Source organism: Eptatretus burgeri, chromosome 7 (assembly GCF_056783735.1).
Source record: "Eptatretus burgeri isolate ZD-2024b chromosome 7, Ebu_testis_v1, whole genome shotgun sequence".
NCBI lineage: Eukaryota > Metazoa > Chordata > Myxini > Myxiniformes > Myxinidae > Eptatretus > Eptatretus burgeri.
In genome coordinates, this window is record NC_140967.1 from 89,447,269 (window position 1) to 89,474,085 (window position 26,817).

General features: G+C 46.5%; 1 protein-coding gene across 3 annotated transcripts in view; it reads left to right on the plus strand.

Annotated features, from left to right (window-relative positions):
- NAGPA (N-acetylglucosamine-1-phosphodiester alpha-N-acetylglucosaminidase) overlaps window positions 1-26,817 on the plus strand; it is a 54,110-nt gene that overhangs the window by 8,253 nt on the left and 19,040 nt on the right. For all 3 annotated transcript variants that reach the window (XM_085890385.1, XM_085890384.1, XM_085890383.1), the window contains exons 2-5: window positions 1,897-2,113; window positions 6,509-6,789; window positions 7,450-7,586; window positions 19,052-19,160. In XM_085890385.1, coding sequence (XP_085746511.1) covers window positions 1,897-2,113; window positions 6,509-6,789; window positions 7,450-7,586; window positions 19,052-19,160 — 744 coding nt within the window. The remainder of the gene's footprint in view (window positions 1-1,896; window positions 2,114-6,508; window positions 6,790-7,449; window positions 7,587-19,051; window positions 19,161-26,817) is intronic.

Sequence of the window (26,817 nt, forward strand, 5' to 3'; positions counted from 1 at the left end):
ATATATATATATATATATAATCGTTTTTAAGCCTGGTGCTGCCTTGGGACCGTAGAGTCCTGAGTTCGATCCCCTGTCGGCCGTTTTATTAACACCAGGTGTGGTTGACTCAACCTGTCATCCTTCCAGGGTTGGTGAAATGAGTACCAGTGCATTGAGATAATAACCATTCAAGGTAACCTGCGTCAGAGTGGTGACCCGTCCAGGACGGGCATGGTATTATTTATATCGTTTTTTTTTGCCCCATCTCTCCATGGTGAAGAATAACTTGAGGAATTAAAAAAAATTGTTGTAGTGCCGGGTTCGGTGGCGAGAACGACCGCGAGATGGAGCAGTTGGGCTGTCTCCCACCGAACACTGGAATTGAAGGTCGTCACTCTGGATAACTCCGAAATCGACGGGTCGCTTAATGGACTGTGGACGCTAATATTTCGACCGTGCGGTTAGGGTCTTTTTGTCTGATTCCAATTTACCTAAGTAGCCGCGTGGCCTGCTTTGTCTGAACCGAGTCGCTGTTACCGACTCTGATCCGGCGTAACCGAGTGGGAATTACCAAAGCCGCGCCGGCCCAAATGACAATTTACGGCACAATCGGCCTCCCTAACTCTCAAGCCCGAACCATACTGGGTCAATGAAAGAAAGTACAGACAACGAACAGGAACATTTAACAGTTATTTATTACAATGTAAGAGGGAGGGAAACGCAGAGCAGACTTTATCTCGAATAAAGATGCAGGCAAATGTACAATGGAATCACTTGAAAAGTTCTACTTGCAGACTGGCCACAGACAGACACACACACCCAAAAAGAAATGGACCTCATGGGTCTTTATTTGGCCCTTCAGTTCAGGACGGAAGGCGAGCTGAGGGCCAGAGTCTGGCCGAGTACCTGGCCACCTCATGCGGTTTTATATGCGAGTTGGAGTCCGTGGACGGGAACGGGGATCCCCAGCTCGAGCGCTCCAACACATCCCACCACGGTGGGACTCGAACCCACGACCCAGACTCCAACAAGCGATCCTGGCTGCCATGAATGACTATCGACGACACGAGCACCACCACGACCACTGAGGCACCCCGAACAAAAGACCAGATCCGCGACGCACCACCAACCAACCAACCCTGGATACAGCTCTCGCTCGTTCTTATTCCTCCCCCGGGCGGGTGGAGGGAGCCGCTCTGAGGTCACTCGCCTCCGGATTGGTCGGGGGGGGGGGCGTCGGGCGATCGGTGTCCTCCCCTCATTGGACGAGGCGAACATTCCATCTGGCTGGGGCGGAGTCGGCCCTGAGGTGAGGGGGGGGGCTCTGCCCATGTCCGTAGCCTTGAACATGTGGGTTAGGCGCTGTGGTGTGAAGTGAAAGCTGGGTGGGTGAAGCGCTTGTTCGCCCGCAGAGTGGGAGGAGGAGTGGTGTGAGGGTTTTGTTGTCGAAAACTAACTTGAAAGAAACTCGCAGCGCACACACGAAATTCCCATTAGACAGAAGGAGGAATCTATCTCCACACACACTTATCGAAATAACTAAGCTTTGGGACTGCTGTCTGTGTGCTAATGGTTTCCACATTCGCAACACTAGTATCCCGATCTGGATAATAATCACCAAAATCTAATTGATTTGTCCTTGTCACAGACCCAACCTGTCCACAGTTTTGTCTGAACCTGTCCATAACTTTTTGAGATATCGCGCACAGACAGACAGACAAATGGGTGAAAACACAACCTCCATCCACCTTCGGTGGCAGAGGTAATAAGAAAAAAAGTGAAACCCAGTCTATAGACATTGCTGTGCTGCTGAAAGAGCGATGAATTGGCACATATGACCTTTAAACTACCAACCACACCCTTTCCCCACCCCTCTTCTCCCAATATAATTAGTTGATTATCTATCTCTTCCAGAGTCTATACGGACAATGATCTTCTCATGCCATACCCAGATGAAGATTATAATGACAACCGTGTGAAGGTACGGCGCTCAATCGGGTCATGTCGGAGGCCTTATAATGGAACGGTGAACTTTCAGGAGTGGATTTCTTCTCGCCGGGCACCTGGCCATCAGTCCGTTGATGTCCAACGATTTGTGGTTTCTCTTCCAGAAAATGTTGGTCAAGAGAAGGTAGGTCAAATTTACATTAACTGTTGTGTAAACATCTGTTTTGTGGTTTTTTATTTTTTATTATTATTATTATTTCCCCCCCCCCCCCCACTTCCCATTTATAGATTACTAGCAAATACCAAATGTTGCTTTGTTGATGGGTATCAAAGGGGAGGGAGGGAGGGAGGGAGAGGGAGAGATACAGATAGAGTGGGGGAAGGGAAGACAGTGTGAGGCAAGAGGAAGGGAGGGCAGACGTGCAGTGGAGCGTTAATTACCACCTGCACGTGTCCAGAGATAAACACCTCTTGGACACATCCGGCGTCAAACTTCTGTCTGGACATAACCACTGTCTAGATATGTCCAGAGACAAGTGAGAGAGTTGTGGGAGAAGGGTGCTGCACTGTGTTGGCAGGGGGTAGAGCTCGCGAGAGAGATAGATAGAGATGGAGATGCTTTATGAACAACACACACGCTTGGCTAAGCCTGGTGTTTGCTTAGTGGTTAGGGTGGCGGCTTGGGATCCCAGGGTCCTGAGTTCAAGCCCCGTTGGCTGCTGAATTAACACCAGGGGGTTGACTCAGCCTGTCATCCTTCCGAGGTCGGCGAAATGAGTGCCAGTGTACTGGTCCCGGTGTATGCCCCGGTTAGAATAGGTGTACCATATCCCTGTGTGTTGTAAGAGGCGACCAGGGTTGGCGTCAGGAAGGGCATCCGGCCATAAAACATTGCCTCAAGAAAAAGCCAAACCCCTGCACAGCAGGGAAAAATGGCTGTAAAAACGGTCATTTTTTTTTTTTAACACACGCTTGGCTGATTTCGGCAACAACCCAACAACCATGAGTCGCTTTCACCGAAATACAACATTGCATTTATACAGACGTTTCAGGGATATGTTCACAAACATATTAATCTTTACAGCTGCGTGTGATGGGTGGAGCAAAAAAAACAACAACATATATATGTATATATTGTGACGTCCACGGGACTTGAACAGTCCCGCTAACGTAGAATGAGCCGAAACGATGGAGGCGGTTTATTTCTATAACCCAAAGATGGCGGTTCTAATCGCTCTACCGCAAACGGGACGAGGAAGGTGGCACGAGTCGCTTTTCACTGAGTTAATGATGTTTATTTCTCGAACCAGAAATAATAATACTCGGCAAGAGGAGGGATCCGGGGCGATTCGACGGGATGGTGGTGTGGGTTTGGGCGTGGGGAAAACACAAACAATTCCAATGGATATACCAATCTCAAACCCTCTAAGGCACCAGGTACACACACACACACACACACACACACACACACACACACATACACACAACGTAGCTGGTGGTGGTGACGCAACAGTCCCTGGATTGGCGTTGGACGAGCTGGCGTTGCGCTCGTCTGGTGCAGGAGACACCGTGGTGCTGTCGACCTCCTGGTGTCGGCGCAAGTCCGCTCACAGCCGCCAGGGAGCCAGTTCTGGCGCCAAGTTGGGAGCAGGAGAGGGAGGCAGGTCCGCCTGCCGTTCGACCCCGTACTCCGAGCCAGCAGAACCCCAGAGCCAACCGAGGTGAGGCACGAGGCACAGCAAGGCCACGAGACGCGATGAAACCAGGATCGAATCAGCGCAACAACACAGCACGCTCCCAGCACAACAGCCTCCACCAGAACGGTTTTTCTGTACTGATCTTCCTCCTCCCCTTTTCCACGAACAGAGCCTTTTTATCCTCGAGTCCTCGTCACTTTCAATCGAGCCGTTTTATTGGCCCTCCGCCGTCGCCTTCCGCCAATCGTGATCACGGGGCGGAGCCATCCGCAGCACTGTCCTGTGACGTCACGGCAAGCCTCCAGGGAATTCTAAAAGGGTTTACGCAGACACACTTACCCTATCCCGTCTCCCTCTCTAATTACGTGACAATTATCATTTCCCCCTTAAAGAAATGGACATTTACTAGACAACTTATCACCACTGAATTGCTACTTATTACATCGGGATCCTGGTACACTCTAACAGCATGGCATACCTAATTAAACATCCTAATTACCCTTTGAATGCATACCCCCCCTCAAACGTAACAATATATATATATATATATATATATATATATATAAATATATATATATATATATATATATATATAAATTTTTTTTTTTTAATTGGCTTGGGAATTTAGAAAACGCGTTAATATGGCTCAGAAATCGGGTGTTATTTCACAACTCGCTCAGGGCAGCGGAGCGTGATATCACCGTCGACTGTAAGGTGTTCGGCAAGTGGCTTAAGCACTCGTGCAAGCACTCCAATTAAATGGTTGGTGAACAGTTGGCCAGTCTGTCACTGCATATCATGTCGGATCCCTTTAACTTTAAAGCCAGTCTTCACTGCCCACGCAGCAGTTTTAAATCGAATACAATGAATTCATTCAAATAATGACTTTATCCACAAAAGAGTTGCACCTTGATGCAGAACAATCCTGGAGACATCGCAAAGTTCAACCACCCATGAAATGAACATTGCAGATAATCTGCCATCTTGCCTGCTCGTCTGCACGTGTCACATGGTACATCAGTTCAGGGTCCTCGTTTAAAGTAAATAGGCATATTGGCTAAGTTATAACTTATAAGACTTGGTTTTTTTCTTTAAATTATAAGATTTTGACACTTATTTGGTCCAGACGATATCCGTCCGATCCTCAAAACCGAAATAATAGTTCGATGATTTACTTTAATTAGTCTGTGAGTAGATCGTGTTAAATCATATCATATAATGCATGCAATCGCTCCAAGCTCCTAATTTGAGAGCGATGCATCCAGCGATTCGTAGCTACGATGAACAGGCATTCGATAATATGAGTGAGGAAAGTGGGGGGGGGGGACCCCAAAATTTTATCGATAACAAATCGTTGCGGCCTGTTCCAAGTCAAGGCATGATTGAGCAGGCCAAAAAACGTGGTGGCTTCAGACCCGTGAGGTTTCCCAGGAAATGCTTTCAGACTCCAGAGAGCGAGGTGGCCAAGGATCGCCTGATCAAGGATATAATTAAATCAGGCCGTTAATTATACTCAAAAGGGGTATTTTAATTAACCCAAACACCTAATTTTCTCTCTTGCACTTCCTTGAATTTTCTCAGTATGCATACAAAGTTTCAGGCTGCTAGGTTTTATAGTTATGGAGGTGAACACACACACATTGACATTTATTAGTATAGATGGAGGGGCCTTACCTCCTCCTTGGATATCTCAAGGTGACCAGTGAATACCCTTGTTCTGCACTGGTCCTGCTGATGACCAAATAAGAAAAACTACTGTGCTAGTTCACTTGGGGTTACCAGCAGAGGGGGAGGTGAGTGTGTGCATGTGCTTATGCTGTGTGTAGTTCTTTAAAGCTGGTAAAAAAAAATACTCCCTCTGGTGGTATAGATTTGAGGCTGCTCTGTGATTGTAATGGCAAAACTGATTACTAAATCTGATGCATTCTGAAACTACTAATCAAATATGCACATAAGATCACATGTGATTTATTTATTTATTTATTTTTTGAGAAAGAAAATAATTGCACTATGTTTTAAAACCCAATAGAGGTTCTTCTTTCAGATGCAGCCCATAACTGCAGGTGGCATCATTTTCTGGGGGTGTGGCTGTGCTGTTTCGGTATTGCCCCGTGAAGGTTAGAACAGGAATTTGGAATTTGTTCATGGTGGCAGCGATGGCTTGCCTCCTCTCCCCAAACATTGTGGGATCTTCAACATCCATCAACTGATGCCAGCAGATGTGATGCCCAATTTAACATCCCGATTTAACATTTAGCAAGGAGTGAAAAAGGAAGGCATTAATTAACTTTGTTTTGAACTGTTAGGGAAACCTTATTTTTGTATTCCCAATTGCAAAGTTTGGGCAAATTTGACCTATTAGCTGCAGCTGCCAATGATGGGTGAGAGACATTAGACTTTACTGACATTCAGTTTACTCCACCATGTTGTAATGTCCAATATGAATGTCAATCCTTGGGCTCTAAGTTTTGTCTAATTCGGACTGTTTCTAAAAAAAGGTGGAACTGGTTGAGAGTGTAAGAGGCTGGAACGTGCTATAGTTCAGAACAAAATACAGTTCTCAGTTTTGTGTAATAAAAACATTCTGGTGATATAGTTTACAAAAGTACATTAAATCTTGCATCTCTCTATTCTAAATTTGTTTTGACTTCTTGGCTGTGGTAATAGTGTTGACCACCAGACTTTCTCTTTCCTCCCTGTCTGTAGTTGCTCAGCATTCTTACTTATTGAAGTGGTGAAAATTCTTATGCTGATTAAGTGCAATCAAATTTGCTTTTATTTTGTTATGATTGTGTTCATACTAGTTGTTTTTTGTTTTTGTATCTACTTGGGGGGGGGGGGGTTATTTTTTTTGTGTGTTATTTGCTTTCCTTTGCTCTCAGTGGGTTTACGGTCTGTGGACGGTGGTGGATGACCCTGTTCGGTTGGTCACCGTGCTGGAGCCTGGAGGTCCCGGAGGGTGTGCGGCTCAGCGCCGTGAAACCGTTACTGCTACAACTATTTCTTGTGGTGGATGTGTTGTTGCAGTCAATGCCGGTTTCTTCCGTCCAGCAACAGGAGCCTGCATTGGAGCAGTAATTAGCAACACACAGCAGGTGCCAGGAACGCAGTTTTCTCACAATGCAGCCTTTGGCATTCGGCATGATGGTTCGCTGGTGTTCGGGTGCGTGAGCATATTGATACTATTGTTTATATTTTACAACATGTAAAACGAAAATCGATTGTTCTTTTTTTTTTTTAAACTCTAGTTTATAGATCTCAGGAACATGTAAAAACGAGAACGGCACTCTTCAATGTCGCCTCTGCCCATATTATTACATCATTATACATACTTGTACAAAGTTTGATTTAAATCCCTTCAGCTGTTATCAAATATCACATTCTTACATGACCTCTGACCTTTCATCGCCTGACACCATAATGTAATCGGTTTATTTATACATACATGTACCAAGCTTGACTTCGATCCCTTCAGCCGTTCTTAAGTTATCACAGGAACTAAAACCTATCATGGACCTTGACGTTTGACCTTTGATCTCTTGTTGCCACCATCTAATTGGTTAATCTTTGCATCATCCTATATATTTGTACCAAGTTTGGTTAAAATCTCATCACTGGTTCACAAGTTAGCACGGTAACTTAAATTTTACCTGACCTTTGACATTTTGACCGCAAAATGTAATCAGTTCATCTTTGCATCATTATACATACTTGTACGAAGTTTGACTTAAAAGACTTCCAATGAACATGGATTTTTTCTATTCTCTATCTATCCAAATACTAACTTTTAAAAACTCTACATTGTGCTGCCCTTTTATGACAGCTATGTACCACCAGAGTCTGTGGAACAGCATGGTTATTGGCGAGAATTTGTAGCTGGTGTTGGCTGGCTGGTCCGAAATGGCAAAATCTACATCAGTGAAAGCAAAGAACAAGAGTGTTCAGACACCCAGGAGACTGGTGGGTGTTTGATATTTTCAATTTATTTTGAGATCATCCTGTTTGTTAATGGTGCATTGTGGTCATGTAAGGTAATGGATAGTTTCGGGAGGATATTACAAATTGCTTTTAATGCCAAGATAGTTTTGGTATCGGGAGAGCGATTATGAGATCCACCTCATGTGTGGGTTTTTTTTTTTTTATTTTGCACTTTGACAACTCTCTTTTAATGCAGTGATTGCTGTTTGTATTCTTGAAACCTAAGCTGAAGCACTCGAGTGAAATTTCAGATTTGTAAAGATAAATGGAAAATGTCTCTGTCTCGACAAAAACAACCACCACTATTTGAGCCCTATATAGGATTAAGCTTAAGTCGCTGTGCTCTGTAACTGTTAGATGAACCAAATCCGAAAATTGGACACCATTCCTCTCCCCTTACTTGGCTTATCTCTGATCCCCATTCGAGAACAATGGCTATTTCTGGATGTCTCATCCCGGCCCACGGATCGCTTGTCTATGAATTCATATTTGGGGATCCTCCAGTATTGTTTGGCACTCGACGAAGAGGAATTTGGGGGGGGGGGCGTATGATTTTGAGGAATTGGCAACGTTTATTGCTTTTTACTTGAGGTAGCAAATTATTATGATGGCAGGTTTCGTTTCAGCCTTGGGATTGCTAATCTCAGAGTATTATTTGACATGTGATTGCCTTTTTAGCGGTTGTTTGTGCAACGGGGTTGTTTGCATTGACGATTGTAAAAGTGAATCCTGAGCACTTTAAAACCAATTCCTTCGGGCAGGTGGGGATCATTATCGTAGGCAGCTCATCTAGGATGAGGACATTGAATCGAAATCCATCGCTGCCTTGTGGTTCAGGTTTTAAACCAAAGGCCAAGGGTTTAACGGGGTAAAGGCAGCAATCCTTTTTTAGAGGTGACCTTTACATTCAACAACACATGGAGCCACCCTTGGGCAAGGTGTACTACCCCATTTTGGCTTCCTAATCAGGGTTACCTGAAGCTATGGGAGTAGGTGGTGGATGGCTGTGCAGGCAACTAGCACATATTACCAGTAATGTCTGCATGAACTTGATGGTAGGTAGAGGATTATCTTATGGAGAGCAATGGCTGGGATCATCCGTCTAGTATAGACACTGCGTGGAAGAAGGCAATGGCAAACCACTAACATACATGCTACTAACATACACGAGGCACCCTGAAACTCGAACTTGTTCTGTAATTTATCATAATAAAGCCATGTACCAAGTTTCAGTTGGATATGTTGGAGTATGGGAAAAGGTTTTAAAAGCCACAGGTGGTATGGACAGACAGACCGAAAGCAAACCTTTAGTCTCCTCCAGTGAAACTAGTAGGGGACTAATAAAGAGAGATAGAGGACAAGAACTGAAATTTTTTTTGGATGGACTGGTTTGGTCCATCGAAACTTTCAATCTGATGAATACAGTGTTTTTATTTTTTTATTTTTTATTTTGGTAATGAAACCTGTAACACAGTGGTTTTCAAACTTATTTTAGTGGCGACTCAATTTCAGAACCTCTCTACATCGCGTGACCCAAAAGATTCATAATATATAAGATAAGATTTCATATGACACAAGAACATTTACTGTTTACTTTATTCACCATCGTCATGTTTTCATAGATGAGTAAATGGAGAATAGCCGACAGTATCCAAATAGTACAGTTGAATGTTTCAGAAGTTTAGTCCGAATGACATTTAGATATATCAGTGAGAAGGATGAGCCTGTTTTTTTCAGAAACCAACTTCTCTATTCGTGGAGAAGTAGATGACAATGCCAGGATCATATCATGCTCCATTTTTAGGCGATTTCTGTACTTTGTTTTAATCACCACCATGGTGGAGAACAACTGCTCACAAAAGTATGATGAAGGATATGGCATGAGAACCTTAATGGCGTGCCGTGACAGGGTCGGGTACGACGGCAGCAATTTGCACCAGAATGTCGACAACGAATTCGTCCGCAAGAGCCTGCGCTCCTGAATCCTGCTGGAGCTGTACAAGCTCTTCCTGTGTTGTATCATCTTCATCAGCAATCGAGTCCAGTGGAGCCGTGAAAGGGTCCCGAACCACAGAAAAGAACTGCACATCCAGCTCAGGGAAATAGTGCTCGAACTGTTCAATGAGCGACCGAAGGTGACGTGCTATCTCCTCAGAAAGACTGTCGAGCTCAGTATCATCGTACTGGCAGGTCGTTGGATGCTCCACCAGACGGGGGAAAAGGCTGAAGCACTTAACAGCTGCTTTGTCTGCCAGTAATTTTAGAGTCTCCAGAAATCCGCTCATTTTGTCGTGAAAAATCATGAGGTTGGCGTCTTTGCCTTGGAGGGAGCGGTTGAGGACATTGAGCCGTTCAAAGATGTCAACGAGATAGCACAGTTCTGACAGCCAAGAGTGCAACTCAAGCAACGCTACCCATGCCGTTTTCCCTTGTGTGCGTAGGAACTCCTTCAGTTCATCTTTGAGCTCGTAAACGCGCAGAAGAAGGTTTCCTCGAGATAACCATCTGACTTGAGTGTAGAATAGTAAATTATTATGGTCGGCGTCCATCTCTTGGCAGAATAGCCTGAATAACCAAGTGTTGAGGGCGCTCGATTTGATATGATTCACCATTTTTACGACTTCTGAGAGCACGCTCTGCAAGCTTTCTGGCAAAGTACGAGAGGCAAGCGCTTCTCGGTGAATCATGCAGTGAACCATGGAGATCTAAGGAGCCACCTCAAGCAATTTAGCCTTGAATCCAGAACGCACTCCTAACATTGCTGGCGCGCCGTCTGTTGGAGAACCGAGCAACTTTCCGAAGTCCAGATCATGGTCACGATAAAACTGCTCTACTTTCCCAAAAATGTCCTCTCCTTTGGTGGTGGCCTCCAATGGTTTGATGAGCAGAGGCTCATCGACAAAGTTATCAGCCTTGATGAAGCGGACCCAGACGATGAGTTGCGCGTACGATGCAATATCAGTGGACTCATCCAACTGTATGGCATGCCACGGCGATTCCTTGATCTTCTGTACGACCTGAGCCGTTATGTCCAGACTCGTATCTTCAATTCTGCATTGGATGGTGTTGTCAGAGAGGGGTATAACTGCCAGTTTCTTCGCCGCTTCCTCCCCAACCATCAGAGATACCATGTCCTTTGCACATGGCAGCACGAGTTCTTCCGCAATGGAGTGAGGCTTTTTCGTCTTGACAAGATGGAGCGACACTTGATATGAGGCCTCTAATGCCCGAGAATTGGTCTGATGGCATGTACCCTCTCTGTTAAGACGCGTATTCTTGAATGTAAGAAGTTTCCTCTCAAAGAACACTCTCTCCTTATCCTGATAAGGTACATGTTTTGTAGTCAAATGCCTCTGCAACACATTCTGTTTCATAGACTCCAAAGAAAGCACTTCAAAACAAATCACACACTGAGGCATCTGTGCCCCACTTTTATCCACCACGTAGTAAAATCCAATGTCCAGAAATTTATCCTGGTAAGAACGTTCTCAAGATTTGCTGGTGGCCGGTGCTGCCATCACAAATAAGGTCTCGAGTCGAATGTGGAGACGTGAATAGACGTTAATGATAGTCAGAGTCTGAGTCTGAGAGGCCGTGGATCAAATCACTAATTTCCCGCCAAAATGAACCGCGCATCAGCTGGATCCCATTCCAAGCGTCATGTTGCACCGGTTCCCATACTTTGAATGAACCGATTTATATTGCATCCCGTAAAAGCGAGCACCGATCGAAAATAGACAATTTTTTTTCGCTGCAAGCGGACGCCCGCGACCCCACGAAATTTGCTCAGCGACCCCACTTGGGGTCACGCCCCCGGGTTTGAAAAACCAAGCTGTAACAGAATTGGAGTGGCTGTGATTTCCAATAAGAAGAGGGTAGGATCAGCACTGATACAACCCAGTCAATGATAGGTGAAAGGACATCCATTGATCACCACCATCATTCAGATATATGCTTCAACTTCTGCAGCAGATTAAGAAAATGTGGAGGAGTTTTGTGGAAAGTTGTAGGAACTGGTAGAACAGGTGCCTTGAAGAGCTGTTTTAATTATAATTAACAGGTGCTTAAGGATAAGCGATCCGTGGGCCTAAAGGAGATGTTAATTAATGCTAAAAAAAAAACAACCATCAAAAACTCCTTCCAGATATGACCTTGAAAACGTATCTAAACAAAATGCAAAAACATTTTTTGTCAACTTGGTGGACAAAATGCTGGATGAATTATGGCAATAGTTTGAAGACATTGTAAAAGAGGCCAAGAACACTGTCCCAAAAGCAAGCAGAAAGAAGGCGAAATGGCTGTCAGAAGGGGCAATAATTATTGCAGATGGAAGAAGAGGTATGAAAACCAAAGGTGCATCAAGGAGAGGACATTAGCAGCTTATGCTGCATCATTGCTGGAAGTGTGGTTGTGCTGCTGATGCAGTGCCTCCTGTTATCAGTAAGCTGGTATTCCTTTTGCTGACCTCGGAAAGATGATGGGCTGAGTCAATTCACCTAATGTTATTTAACAGCATGACAGACTCAAACTCAAGATCCTAAGATCTTAAACTAGCCACTTTAACCGTTAAGCCAACATCAGAGCTTCGGGAAGCAGTGCAGGATAGGGATATTTGGAGAAATCTGATGAGTGTCACCAGAAGACACGACTTGATGAAACTCTGTTACAAGATTGCTAATCCCTCATGAATTATAATGTTTGTGACATCTCATAACAGTGTTTTCACAACTTTTTTTTTCCCCCTCTGCCTCAGTTGGACTGCCATGGGTCGTGATTTTCTCGTTGCTTGACTCCCTCCTTAATCTTCCAAGTATCTCCACTTTGTTTGACTAGTCTCTTAAATGGTCTTTATGTTCCACCTTCAATTTTCATTCAAACCAACCCACCAAACAGTGTCAGTTAAAGCATTAGCTCGTTTGAAACGGCCACAAGTAGTGTACATGCAAAGTCTTGTTCAAATATCGCGCCCTACCTAAGCCTGACAGCACAGGTGAATGGAAAAACGATAAATTGATAAGACTAGACTATAAAATAAAATTCTACCTGTTGGCCATCTAACCCTCTCCTGCCTGGCCCAATATTGCCACATTTACATTATTGATGCAACTCAACTGTAATACATGTCATTTAACTCCTATGTATTAAAGTAGCCGGATTTGTCCACTCATCTATCCCTCTGTCACGCTCTCTTCTCTTGGACATCATTATGGCATTACGTCACTACATCTTGCGCTCGACTCGGCTTGTAAATATGTGCACGTCATCCTGGCGGCATCCAGAACTCAACCCACCCTGTCACTTTGCTGATGGCAGTTGAACACCATCACCTATTTTTCTGATTAGCTAACTTCCGTCGGTGACAGGCTGAATTCCAGGCACTAGGTGTTGGGATAACGGATTTAGTAAGATGGTGTCGTAAGACTATGTTACTCTGGGACATCATAACGGCATTATGTCTTGCTAAGCTCGGCTTTTATGGTGGTGTATATTCATGACTTGATGAGATTTGCATTTTGCAACTTCGAAATAAATAAACCTTCTGATCCCTGGAGACATAAAACAAATTCATAATTTTGTTTTTTTTTTGGAAAACGAGTGTACAGGTTACTCGAAATAATGCTGGGTTGTTCACAAAAAAACTAAATATGTCTGGAATAAGAAAAAAAACTTGCAAATATTGACGGTCAATAAATTATCTCACTGCACTGTAACATATACAAGTTAATGTTATTTAACTACCATCAGCGAAGCGACATGTTCAATGCTAGTTTTACAGGAAAATCACCATTTTGGTAATTTGGTAACTATGTTCAAGCTCCACCATCACTGTAGGCAAATATATATATATATATATATATATATATATATATATATATATATATATATATATATATATATATATATATATATATATATATATATATATATATAAGCCTGGTGTTGGCGTAGTGGTTAGGGTAGCGGCTTGGGATCCAAAAGGTCCTGAGTTCAAGCCCCGTTGGCCGCTTGAATTAATACACACCAGGAGGTTGACTCAGCCTGTCATCCTTCCGAGGTCGGCGAAACGAGTACCAGTGTACTGGGCCCGGTGTATGCCCCGGTTAAAATAGGTGTACCATATCCCTGTGTCGTAAGAGGCGACCAGGGTTGCGTCAGGAAGGGCATCCGGCGTAAAACTTGTGCCAAATCACTATGCGGATCATAGGGATGATCCGCTGTGGCGACCCCAAAAGGGAGCATCCGAAAGAAGAATATATATATATATATATATATATATATATATATATATATATATATATATATATATATATATATATATATATATATATATATATTAATAGTGAAGGACCAATTTTGTGCTCCTCCTCGCGGTGGCGTCACGTTTTTCTCGGTACTGTAACCTGGACTGAAAGAAACTTCGTACCTGTAAGAGTGCATCGCACATAGTGGCAATTGTCAAACTTCAACTCTGTAGCAGAATAAACACTTTTCGTTTTACATTCGTTTACATGGCGACGTGTGACGTCACCGCTGAGAGGCGTCAGGACGTCATGACATCATCGGTTATTCGCTGACGTCATTACGTCCGTCGTCAGAACGTTACTGCTGAGAGGTGTAATTACTAATTCCACTCCTCGAAAATAGCGTCTGCAATGTAAAATCCTCTTCTGCACATGGTGACTACCTCAGAATGTGAATTTGACACAAAAAATGTTACAAGAAACATTGTACAGTAGACACCGCTTTATAAATCCACCATGGGACCACGCCGTTTGGATTTATTAACTGGCTGGATTTATTAAGCGGAGAACCTATTTTCAGCCACCTACTGGATAGATAAGACAAAAAGCGAATGTCGTTAAACACTGCTTTATTCTACAAAAACATTGATTTATCAAACGGTGACAAGGTGATTGTTCAAATGAATCTCTCCAAGGTCGCTTGCTTGGGAGGGAAGGTTTTGCACAAATGTTCCTTTATTGAATCCGTCACGTGGCGGGAATCGGGATGGGCAAAACCTGAGAGCTGCAGTCCCCTGTCCAATTTGGCGAGTGCCGTCCGCATCTCTGCCGCTGTTGGCATCGGCTCGGGTTCGTCGTCACTTCTGCCCTTGGCTATTGGGATTCGGGGTCGGAGGGATTCGAGCGGCAGCGGGATTCGAAGTCCGTCACCAGTTGCTGTTGTTGTTGGTTTTTTTTTTTTTTTTTTTTTTCACTCTGCGGCAGCGCATACTACATCAAGCTTAGTTTGAGACCGCGCACATGCCAAGCAGGTGGATTTATTAAACGGCAGATTTCTTGATGTAAAATTCCGTTCCAACTCATTTTGGTCACAATCAGCGGCTGGATTTTATAAAGTGGCGTCCACTGTATCTTCTATATATTAATACTGAAGGACCAATTTTGTGCTCCTCCTCGCGGTGGCGTCACGTTTTTCTCGGTACTGTAACCTGGACTGAAAGAAACTTCGTACCTGTAAGAGTGCATCACACATAGTGGCAATAGTCAGCTTTCAACGCTGAAGCAGAATAAACACTTTTTGTTGAGATGGGGGGCGAGGAGTGAAGAGGCTGGGGGCAAGGTAAGCAAATTTTTGGGCGGAGGTAAGTAAATTGAAAGCGGGACACAGGGGGAAATGGGGCAGGGGCTGGTTTTTTTTTTTTTTTTTTTTTTTTTTTTTTTTTTGTATACCTTGGTCGAGGCTCGTATGAGAGCTAACGCACAACTCGCAGCAAGGAGGCATGAGACAAGAGGGGCGGGAGTGGAAGGGACAAAACAGTGGGGAACAGACACATTAGGTGAACTGTGGAAGGGAGAGGGATGGGGATGGGACGGGGAACATGGCGAAGGGAAGATGGACATTTCAGGGACTTTCAGGAAGGAAAGCAGGAGAAATGAAGGAAGTGGGCTTGGGTGGATTATCGGGGGTAGAAAAGATCGAGGATTTGGATGGGGGAAGATAAGAGGTGGTGGTGAACAGCTGTTTTGAAAGCCTGGAGGGAAGAATGGGAAAGAATAGAGTGAGGAAGTTTATTCCAAAGGCGGGAAAAAAGAGGAATGAAAGAGTGAAGATGAGCAGTGATTCGTGATTTTGGTAGTTTTACCAGAAGGGGGTTGTTGGCGAACCTTGAGCGCCCTGTGGAAATGTGGTGGGGACAAATCGCAGAGAGAGCAGGGGGGGCAAGGCTGGAGAGGAGTCGGTAGAAGACAAAGACCACCGACCAACCTGCGGTGATTGAGTGAGAGGCCCAAAGACTCAGCTTCATTGCGGGAGATGCCGATGATCTTAAATGCCCTGGTTTCGACAGCGTGAAGCCGAGAAAGGTGGGAGGCAGGAGCACCAGCCCAGAGGGGAGAGCAGTACTCCATCAGGCTACGGACAAAAGCTTTGTAAGTGGTTAGGAGCTCAAGAGGGCCGAGGAAGGACTTAGCACGACGGAGGATTCCCAGTCGGCGACTGGCTTTTGAGGCGAGGTTGGAAATGTGACTTTCCCAGGAAAGGTCATGGCAGATAGTGAGACCTAGAAGCTTGAAAGAAAAGACTTCTTCCAGAGGATTGTTGAGAAAGTGGATGGGGGGGGTTTGTAAACGGTCCTTTCGAAGAGACATAGTGAGAGTGTGAGATTTGTCTGGATTGAAAGACATGTTCCACGTGTTGGACCAGTTTGTGATTTTATCCAGATCTGCAGTGAGCAAAGAAGCTGCTGCTTGCCGGTCTAAGGGATGACAGATGGTACGGCAGAGGGTGGAGTCGTCGGCAAAGAGAAATAGAGGATTTTCCAGAGAGTCCGAGAGATCATTGATGAAAACCAGAAAAAGAACAGGGCCCAGAACGCTACCTTGAGGAACTCCAGCCTGCACAGGAAGAGGGGATGAAAGAACTCCATTTAGGGCCACACGTTGACTGTGACAGGAGAGGAAGTCTGCGAGCCATGAGTGGAGATGGCCTTGAATACCATGGGAAGAGAGTTTGGTGAGTAGTGCAGGGTGCCAGACTGTGTCAAAAGCACGTGATATGTCCAGGGATACGGCTCGGATTTCCTGTCTGGCATTGAGGACCTCCATCCATTGATGGGAGAGCAGTAGCAGCATATCCAGGGTAGAGTGACCTGGTCTGAAACCAAATTGATGATTGGAAATCAAGCCATTGGAGAAGAGGAAGGATTTCATATCTGAGGCGATGATGGATTCCATCACCTTGCTGATGATTGGGAGAAGGCTGATTGGTCTGTAGTTATAGGGATCTGTTTTTGCACCTTTTTTATGCAGGGCAGTGATGTTCGCAGATTTCCAAGCAGATGGCAGATGACCTTGGGCAAATGAGAGGGTGAATAGAACAGAGAGAGGGTGAGCAAGAGCAGAAGAGCAGGCTTTGAGGACACGTGGGCTCATGCCGTCTGGACCGGTTGCAGAATCTGACTCGAGGTTTGAAAGCAAGCTCTCCACCTTGTCAGGAGAAAAGGATACAGAGTCCAGGGACAGTTGGGTGCGACTGGGTAAAGTGGGTAGAGATAGAGATGGGTTTAGGACACAAGATTTAGCTGCAAACACCGAGTTTAGACATTCAGCTTTATCACGTGTGGAATCAGCAGTGCGGCCATTTGAGGTAAGGAGGGGATGGAGGGGGAACATACACCAGAAACAGATTTGATTAAACGCCACCAGGATTTTGAGGAGGGAGAGAGGTTTGAGAGTTCAGACTTGATATGAGAAAGATGTTGTTTTCTGGCTCTCCTGAGGGTAGATACACACTTGTTCCGAGCTTTGTGGAAAGAACTGAGATTGCCCTCAGTTTGGTTTGCTTTCCATGAGGCAAAGGCAAGTTGTTTCAGGACAACTGCCTCACCACAAGCTTCAGTAAACCAAGGGCGGGAGGAAGGGTAAGACAACTGAACACGAGAGGGGTTGAATGAGGCGAAGTTGAGTGAGGGGTGGACAGGGGGGTGGGGGCAAGTGGGGCGGGGAATCAAAAGACGGGGGGGGTGGGGAGTGAAGAGGCGGGGCTAGGGTAATTACATTTTTGTGCGGGGGTAAGCAGATTGAATGGGGCAGGGGCGGGGGATGAGTAGGCGGGGGCAAGCACACCCTGTCCAGTCCATGTCCCTCGAGTGAGGGTGGTTGAATGAACGGAATCCGTCCGTGACGGGGTTTCAGCTTGTGTGTATATATATATATATATATATAGTTACTGACCACAATGGTTCTTCATTCCAGAAACTGTGGCAATGTCCATATTTCATTCACAATGCTGTACATCTACATTTCATTGGGTTATTCCACTGATGTGAGGCACTTTCAATATTTGTACATTGCATTTTCAGGGACCATTTTCATGCCAGTTGCATTTTAGTTTTATTGCGTTTGATTAAACTTGAAGCGAGAACGACACTTGATAGAGCGCATACCTCCACCAGGCTAAACGGTTTGTTTTGTATCCCACTGATAGGCCGGATCTGCATCTGTACCTGAACCAACATCAAATTGGCTTGTTCTTGTCACCTATCCAACTTGTCCACTGTGTAAGAGATGAACTTGATTTCCACTCAGGTTCAACATACAAAGGAGAATTTAATTGCATATGTGCACACATTCGGGAGAGAGAAAAAAAAATTCATCAATGACTCTCTCCAAGAAAAAAAACCCTAAAGTTATGTTAAATCATGTACCAGTTCATATGCTTGAGTCTTCCTGGAACTTGTGCAATATTTCCAGGTTGTTACATAGTTTTAATCAACAGAAGGCAGATGTATGTTTTCCAGAGAGCAAATGCAGAAAAATACACGGATAATCATGTTTACAATGGAATCCTCTCAAATACAGCATTTTACCGAAGTTCAAATATTATTTTATGAGTGAGGAACAATGTCTTCATTCATTCACACTTTGGGCTGGCAACACCAATTACAAATGCTTCGAGGAAACCTTCGATGCCTCCAAGTTTCATCTGAATCCGTCCATATATTTTGGAGATATTATATATATATATATATATATATATATATATATATATATATATATATATATATATATATATATATATATATATATATATATATATATAGTTTTGGCCCTATCTCTCAATGGTGAATAATCACTTTAATTATAGTATCTGGATTTGGATCTTTACCAAAATCGAATTGTATCGTCCTCGTCATACAACTAACTTGTGCACCAAGTTTCGTCCGAATCTGTCCAACTTTTTGAGATCCTACAAACAAACAGCCAAGCAGAGGTGAAAACATAATCATTGCCCACCTTTGGTGGCAGAGGTAATGAATAATTAGTCAAATTACCCTTTCCTGTCTTTTAGCTTCCTTGTGTATCATTTTCACTGAGAAGAAACCAGCAGCTAGCAAACTGGAGTGCAAGAGAAAATATGGTGGGAAATCTTTGTTCGGTGATAATAATATGTAAAGAGTAACTCTGTATTTGTGTGTTTTTATCCAGGAACCATAGATCGTTTTATCAATGCACTATCGGCACGTACGGTGGTTGGACACGACTACCATGGTCGACTGATTATCGTCCACATCGAAGGTCATACGGACCATCGAGGGTGAGATGAGTTTGTAAATTGAGTTTCCAAAGCAGAGGCTTCTTAATAGAAGTGAAACCAAAATCATCAGTTTTCTTATGCATGCCAAAATTTATCACTCAAAGTATGTATTCAAATTTATTGATAGGCCAGGGTTGAAATAATAACAATAATAAATGATGATAATAAGAAGAAGCTGATGGAAGATGTAAAAACAAAAATTAAAAGAACTTGCACATCACTGGTTGTAGCAAAATATTGTGAAGGTCATTGGCCTTGTAAAATGCTCAACGCACATGTAAGTGCTGTGTGGTTGAAAATACAAAAAAAGTGTGAGTACATTCCTTTTTTCCTCTCTCTCTTCATAGGAGCAGGGCTCATGGAAGACCAAGGTAGAACTGACAGTGTGACAAACGTGTGGGGAATGGATGAACAGGAAAAGAGGAAAGGGAGGAGAGGAGGGAACACCGGAACTAGCAAGTAAAATGGTCGAGTTGGGGATGGCATGGGGTGGTGGTGCATTCCTTGCTTGAAGCCCTGGAGGGAAGAGTGACAGAACAGCCTCTGGAAGATTGCTTCATTGATGGGAGAAGTGAGGAATCGAGTAAACTTGTGCAGTCAGCCTGGATTTTGGAAGTTTAACCAGGAGAGTGTTACTGGAAGAATGCATGCATCCTGGAGTAGATGAAGGTTTACAGGACTGAAGGATCGGAAGCATCGGGAATAGCTGGCAGAAAACAGAGACCACCGACTTGACTGCTATGTGAGGGCAACGTACCTCCCATCCTACCTGCTACCCAGGCAGTGGGATGGGGCTACTGTATCGCAATGTGGAGTCATCTGCAAAATGAAAGGGCTTTCCAGGGTATCTGAGAGGTCCTTTTATAGTGTTACGGCTGTGGAAATTCGCAGACCACCATAAAGGACCTCAGATCAGTTATGGCGATAAGTATATGTGTAGTTAGATTTCCCCACCGTTGTTTAGAGGGAATTTCCGTGTTCACAGGGCTGCGATCCTTTGAGTTAGCCGTTTTTCTTTTCTCTATCGTTATTTTGGACCAATCATCCCCCAACAACCAAATTGCCACCACCATCATTCCCAAACAACTACAACTCAACCACCACCACCTTCGCCTCCTTTACCTCCACAACTCCACCCCGCAAACATCGCTTCACCGCCATTCTCAAATGACGCCCGCCAGCAACCAAATCGCCATCACCCTTCCAAAACCACCACAGCAAACTCCCACCACCTCTGCCTTTCTACCACACATCGTACCATGGGTTGTGAATGGGTTTCTTTCGCCTCGAAAAGCGGATCTATATATTAATTCTGAAAGACCAATTTTGTGCTCCTCCGAGCGGTCGCGTCACGTTTTTCTCGGTACTGTGACCTGGACTGAAAGAAACATGGTACCTGTAAGAGTGCATCGCACATTGTGGCAATTGTCAAACTTCAACTCTGAAGCAGAATAAACACTTTTCGTTTTACATTCGTTTACATGGCGACGTGTGACGTCACCGCTGAGAGGCGTCAGGACGTCATGACATCATCGGTTATTGGCTGATGCCATTACGTCCGTCGTCAGAACGTTACTGCTGAGAGGTGTAATTACTAATTCCACTCCTCAAATAGCGTCTGCAATGTAAAATCCTCTTCTGCACATGGTGACTACCTCAGAATGTGAATTTGACACAAAAAAAGTAACAAACATTGTACAGTAGACGCCGCTTTATAAATCCACCATGGGACCACGCCGTTTGGATTTATTAACCGGCTGGATTTATTAAAAAGCGGAGAACCTATTTTCAGCCACCTACTGGATAGATAAGACAAAAAGCGAATGTCGTTAAACACTGCTTTATTCTACAAAAACATTGATTTATCAAACGGTGACAAGGGGATTATTCAAAAGAATCTCTCCAAGGTCGCTTGCTTGGGAGGGAAGGTTTTGCACAAATGTTCCTTTATTGAATCCGTCGTGTGGAGGAAATCGGGATGGGCAAAACCTGAGAGCTGCAATCCCCTGTCCAATTTGGCGAGTGCCGTCCGCATCTCTGCCACTGTTGGCATCGGCTCGGGTTCGTCGTCGCTTTCTTCCCTTGGCTATTGGGATTCGGGGTCGGAGGGATTCGAGCGGTGGCGGGATTCGAAGTCCGTCACCAGTTGCTGTTGTTGTTGGTTTTTTTTTTTTTTTTCACTCTGCGGCAGCACATACGACATCAAGCTTAGGTTGAGCCCGAGCACGTGCCAAGCAGGTGGATTTATTAAACGGCCGATTTCTCGATGTAAAATTCCATTCCAACTCATTTTGGTCACAATCAGCGGTTGGATTTTATAACCGTGGATTTATAAAGTGGCGTCTACTGTATCTTTTATCTTCTATTTATCGATCTATCTTCTATATATTAATACTGAAGGACCAATGTTGTGCTCCTCCTAGAGGTCGTGTCATGTTTTTCTCGGTACTGTGACCTGGACTGAAACTTTGTACCTGTAAGAGTGCATCGCACATCGTGGCAATAGTCAACTTTCAACTCTGAAGCAGAATAAACACTTTTCGTTGAGATGGGGGCGAGGAGTGAAGAGGCGGGGGCGAGGGATGAAGACGCGGGGGCAGGGAGTGAAGAGGCGGGGGGGCAAGGTAAGCAAATTGAAACCGGGAGACAGGGGGAAATGGGGCGGGGGCTGGGTTGAATTAGGCGGAGTTGAGTGTGAGGGGGTGGACCAGGGGGGTGGGGGCCCGGGGCAAGTGGGGTGGGAATCAAGAAACGGGGGCGGGGAGTGAAGAGGCGGGGCCGGGGTAATTACATTTTGGGGCGGGGGTAAGCAAATTGATTGGGCCAGGGGCGGGGGGGAATGGGGCAGGGGCGGGGGGGAATGGGGCAGGGGCGGGGGATGAGTCGGCAGGGGCAAGCACACCCTGTCCAGTCCATGTCCCTCGAGTGTGTGTGAGCTGGTGAGGGTGGTTGAATGAACGGAATCAGTCTGTGACGGGGTTTCAGCTCGTCAGGAATGATTCACGCCCACTTTGCATCCATCCAATGGCTGAGCATCAGGTGGTGTAGCCCCGCCTCCGAACCCGCTGTGATCCACAAATTTGCATATACGCTCCTCCCTCGGCCTATATCAGCGCGAGCACAACGCAGCTCGCGGCAGTCAAGTGGCAGCAACAGTGCGTCGGCAGTCACGGGGCAGTCAAGTCTGGAGAGTGGCAGTCTGGAGTCGGTGGAGTGGCAGTCTGGAGGGGTCGGAGAACCGGACGGAGCTCGAAGAGGCAGACGGCGGCAGTGTCGGTGGGGCAGAGTCGGGAGACGGAGCTCGAAGCAGACTGTAAAGGCAGATGGGGGCCGGACGCCGGAGAGAGCTCACCGGCCACGCCAGGCGCAAGAAGCCAGGTGCAGCTACGCTGGCATTGCGGCTTGCCCGCCATCGCGCTACGAGGGCGCGGGTAAGACCTTTCGGTCTCGTGGACCTGGCCGCTCATCCAGGTTCCACGCACATTTGGTCCAGGGACCTGTCCGCCACCCTTGCCTTTGAGGGTGGCTTTTTCCTTTGCTTTTGTGTAAGTGCATGTGTTGGCGCCGTCTTGTAAAGTAGACCTGTGTAAGTGACTGTGCATGTACATTCTCATTGCTCGTATTCGGTTGTTACTCTGCCTTTGCTTGCCTTTCATTGCTTTCACTGTGTACGTGCATGATTTACTGTATGGCTGTAAATACGTGCCTTGTCTGAGTGTGCAATAAATGTGCTTGTTCAACTGTTCCCCGTTTCGTTGCGTCCTTTCCCTTGTTTGAAAGTTCCATCTTGCATCACGGAAGGAATTGGTAGGAGGGGTGTAAGCACCCGGTAAATAATCACGTCCGTCGGGGCCGGCGATAACACCGCTCGGTTGTCACTGAAGCACGGAACGGACCGCTTAAGCGGTTCATGTCCTAGGCCGGCCAGCGGCGAGGTACGATTGCCCGGTTAACTACCCGCGCAGGTACTTAGGTAGGTCGAGTTTGGCGAACAACCCTATCCTGCGCGGGTGGCCAATTGGCACGATTGTGGTGGGGTCGAAAGACCCACCCGTGACTAGTTCCTGGCGGTAGTTCCAAGGAGGGTCATGACTGAATTGTCCGTTCCGGTGGGCGACACGGTCGCGATTTGAGTTTCGTGGCTGATCGCACGCCGGGCGGACCGAAATTCGTAACACTGGTGTCAGGAGTGGGATTCAAATGCACCTCGGTCACCAACTAAATTTACGGGGATCAGAACAGGGGTGTGCGAAGCAACCCCCCCTCCCGTTCCCCCAAATTACGAGCAAAGCTAAATTAATCCCTTCCGAGAAATAAGATGGAGTTTCAAGGCGAGTGGGTGCCGGGGGTAGAAATGAATGTGTAGTAATGTAGAATCCATGGCCCAGGACGGTTCTTTCTGGGGGAGCTCACCCTCATATACTGAGCACGGACTTTGCCTGCAAACTGAGTCGCACAATGGCGGCACGATTGCACCTCAGCGCAGAACGGAGCAGGCGGCTATTTTTTGGCGCAACGAAAGGCATGACAAGAGGCGAGCGCTCCCAACAACCGTTTCAAACCAAGTGGACGAGGCAGGCGGACATTGTCGGGCTTCAGAAACAATTAAAAGAAGAATGGACAATCGAGCTCGAGAAAGAAAAATGGAAGCACGATTTGGAATTAAAACAACTTAAGAAAAAAATAATGGAAATGGAGCGGAGAGCTGAAGAAAAGACAGTGGAACTGGAGAAACGAATAGAAACACACGAGGGCGAGACAAAAGAGCAGTTGAGGACGACGGTGAAGGAAATAACAAGATTGCAGAATGAGGAACAGGAAAGACAGTGGAATAGAAAACAGAGTGAATTTGAAACTGAAAGACAAAAGGAAAAAAATAGGTTGGAGTATGAGGAGAAAGTGAAGGAGCAAGGAATGAAGCAGGAAGGAGAAATCAGTCAATTGAAAGAAACTATGAGATTGGAGGCTTAAAACCATGAGGAACAGTGGGAGAGAAAACAAAAACTATACGAGTTTGAAATTAACCAGCTCGAGGGGAGAGCAAAATTTGAGTCCACAGAGATGGAAAACTCCGGAAAGAGAACGAACAACTCAAAAAGCTCCGAGAGGATGAACGACTCAAAAGGAGCCAGGAAGTAGAACAGCACAATGAGGTGGAATGTGTGACAGCACCACAGGGAATAATGTTAGTGATGCTGGACTTGATTGACATCACTCGTCGGATGAAACAACAATTGGGGCAAACCCTGAAAATGGAGACAGTGGAAATAACGGGAGCCCGGGTGACTGAAACGTGTAAGACGAGACACGAGGTGACGACGTCTGAAAAATCAACAGAGACGAAGATCCAGGAAGAAACTAATATGCTTGAGGTGACCGAGTTGGCAGAGACACGGGAGATAGAGGGTGCATTAGACGGGGTTAAGGACGAGCACACACACATGGAGTTAGCGAGGCTTAATGGGGGCGAGCTGGCGGACTGTCGTGACCCGGTGCAAGCAGCCCGATAGCCTCCTTCAGGAACGGAGGGAGACTCCATGCTCCCTTGAAGCTGATCTTGACTAAGTGGGTTCGGTCGTGTCAAGCGGCTTAGAGGGGGCGAGTGCTGTGGACAGGTGCACGTGCAGCTTGGGGGGTATGGAGACCCCGGGACCCCTTGTGGTGGCGCGAATCCCCAGTGTGGTTGTCCCGGTGTGTGAGTGCGCCCCCGTGTGTGAGTGGTGTGGTCACGAGTGTGCCGGGGTGCGTGCTTCCCAGCACTCCAGGTGTGAGTGGAAGCCCGTGTATGAGTGACACCGCGCGTGAGTGTCACCGCGTATGTGAGTGGTATGATGCACGTGAGTAAAGCACGGTGTGTGAAAGGGACAGCGTGTGTGAGGTCGCTGTACCTAAGGGAGATGATGGTCGGCATGCGGGAGCACGCAACTGCATGTCCCGGTGTGAATGCCATCTCGAGGTGTGTGAGTCTCGTGACACACAGGAGTGCGTGTGTGGAATGGAGCTTGAGCGCGAGATTGCGACGGAGACGACGGCGACAGATGGACAAAGGCCGGATAGCGGCCGCAGCTGTAATGGGGACCGTGCCGGGTTTACCCAGCAGCGAGTGCGAGGTTCGGGCCATGCTTCGCACGAGGCCGCCACGTGCGCGGCTGCGGGAGTGAAGCCCGGTCTGGAAACGCCAGCGGTGGATGTTGCCGATCCCGCGGACGGACAAAAGGTAGGCTAGATAACGGATTTGGACCGGACGGGTTCTCCACGCGAGCGTGTGTGTGAAGCTCTATGTGGCTTGCGCAGTGTGTTCTGTTCGCATAGCGCACGACGCAGGTCACGGACGGGCAGAGCACATGTGTTCGTGTGGGGAACCCCTCGAAACGTGAGGCTTGTTTTTTTTGAGGTGACGTCATGGCTGCATGTATGGTTGGAATCCGGCAGGAGGGTGAATCCCTGCCGGATGGTGCCATCCAAGAGGGACGAGGTACGCGAACAGCTGCCATGACGTCACGGGGAAAAAGCGCAGGTTGCGAGTTGCCGTGTTGGTGCGCGCGCATAAAAAAACAAAAGCAAGCCTCGCTTTCGGGTGAACAGGATTCCCAGGCAAGGTGTGGAAGATCCCCGAGTCCATGGCACAGGATACAACCAGTTAGGGGGATGGGTTAGTTTAGCTTGACCGGTCTCATGGGGCAGGGGGAAGTCCTCATGGGGCCCGTGGAATGGATTAGGTAGAGGAATTTAGATGAGATTGAGGAAGTGAAATGGATTTTGGATTTTGGAGGACAGAGACAGACTTTTGAGTGTGTGGAGGGGACGTAGCTTAGCTACGTAGGTTAAATGGAACGTGCTGTATTGTAAGGGATGACGAGGGAGCACGAAGTAGTTAGGGGAAGTAGTGAGCAGGATGGCAGGATGGCAGAATTCAGCGATGGGTGTTGTAGAGTTGTGAAGTGGAAACTTGATGAGTGAGTGAGGCCAGCGGGTCTGTGTGAATGGAGTGAATGGGGAATGCATGGTGCAATGAGTGATTGGGGGGAGGAGTAATTCCCGCCCAAAGGACCCCGGGGTCAGAATAACGTTAGTTAGTGGGTGAGCGAAATTGAAAAGTGGAGGTCGTTTTGTTGTTGGTGGGGAAGTAGGCTCGATACCCGTTTGGAGGGGTGCAGGAGCCCTGTTGACGGGCTGGGAGCGTGGCTGCGAACGGTGAGTATCGCTGAGTGGGTACCCCGGGCACCGGGCTAGTCGGCCGCGGTAGGCCAAGGGCCCATGGGGGGCCGGGATAGCGTAGTGGGCACGGGTGCGCCCGCATGATGCAGGGGCCCAGGTCGCCATATGCCACAGGGGCAGTGTACTGGGCACGGGCGATCCTTGGAAAGGGACCCGGGGCGCCATCACGCCATGTGGGCATTGAGGGGAGTCTCCAGAGAGGGCACTCCCCAGTTTTAGGGAGCTGGTAGGCTTGGAGGTAGTGTAGTGCCCAGGGGTGCCATTGTAGGAGAATCGGCAGAGGGGAGTTCCTGCCAAGGGAGCCACGCGTCGCAGCCACGAAACTGTGTGAGAGCACGGGCAGAAAATTGGGGGGCAAGGCCCAAAATTGTGAGGACACCAACACAGGCGACGGGAATCCTGGTTGTTAGAACCAATAGTTTAAGCGAGAGGCGCTTGT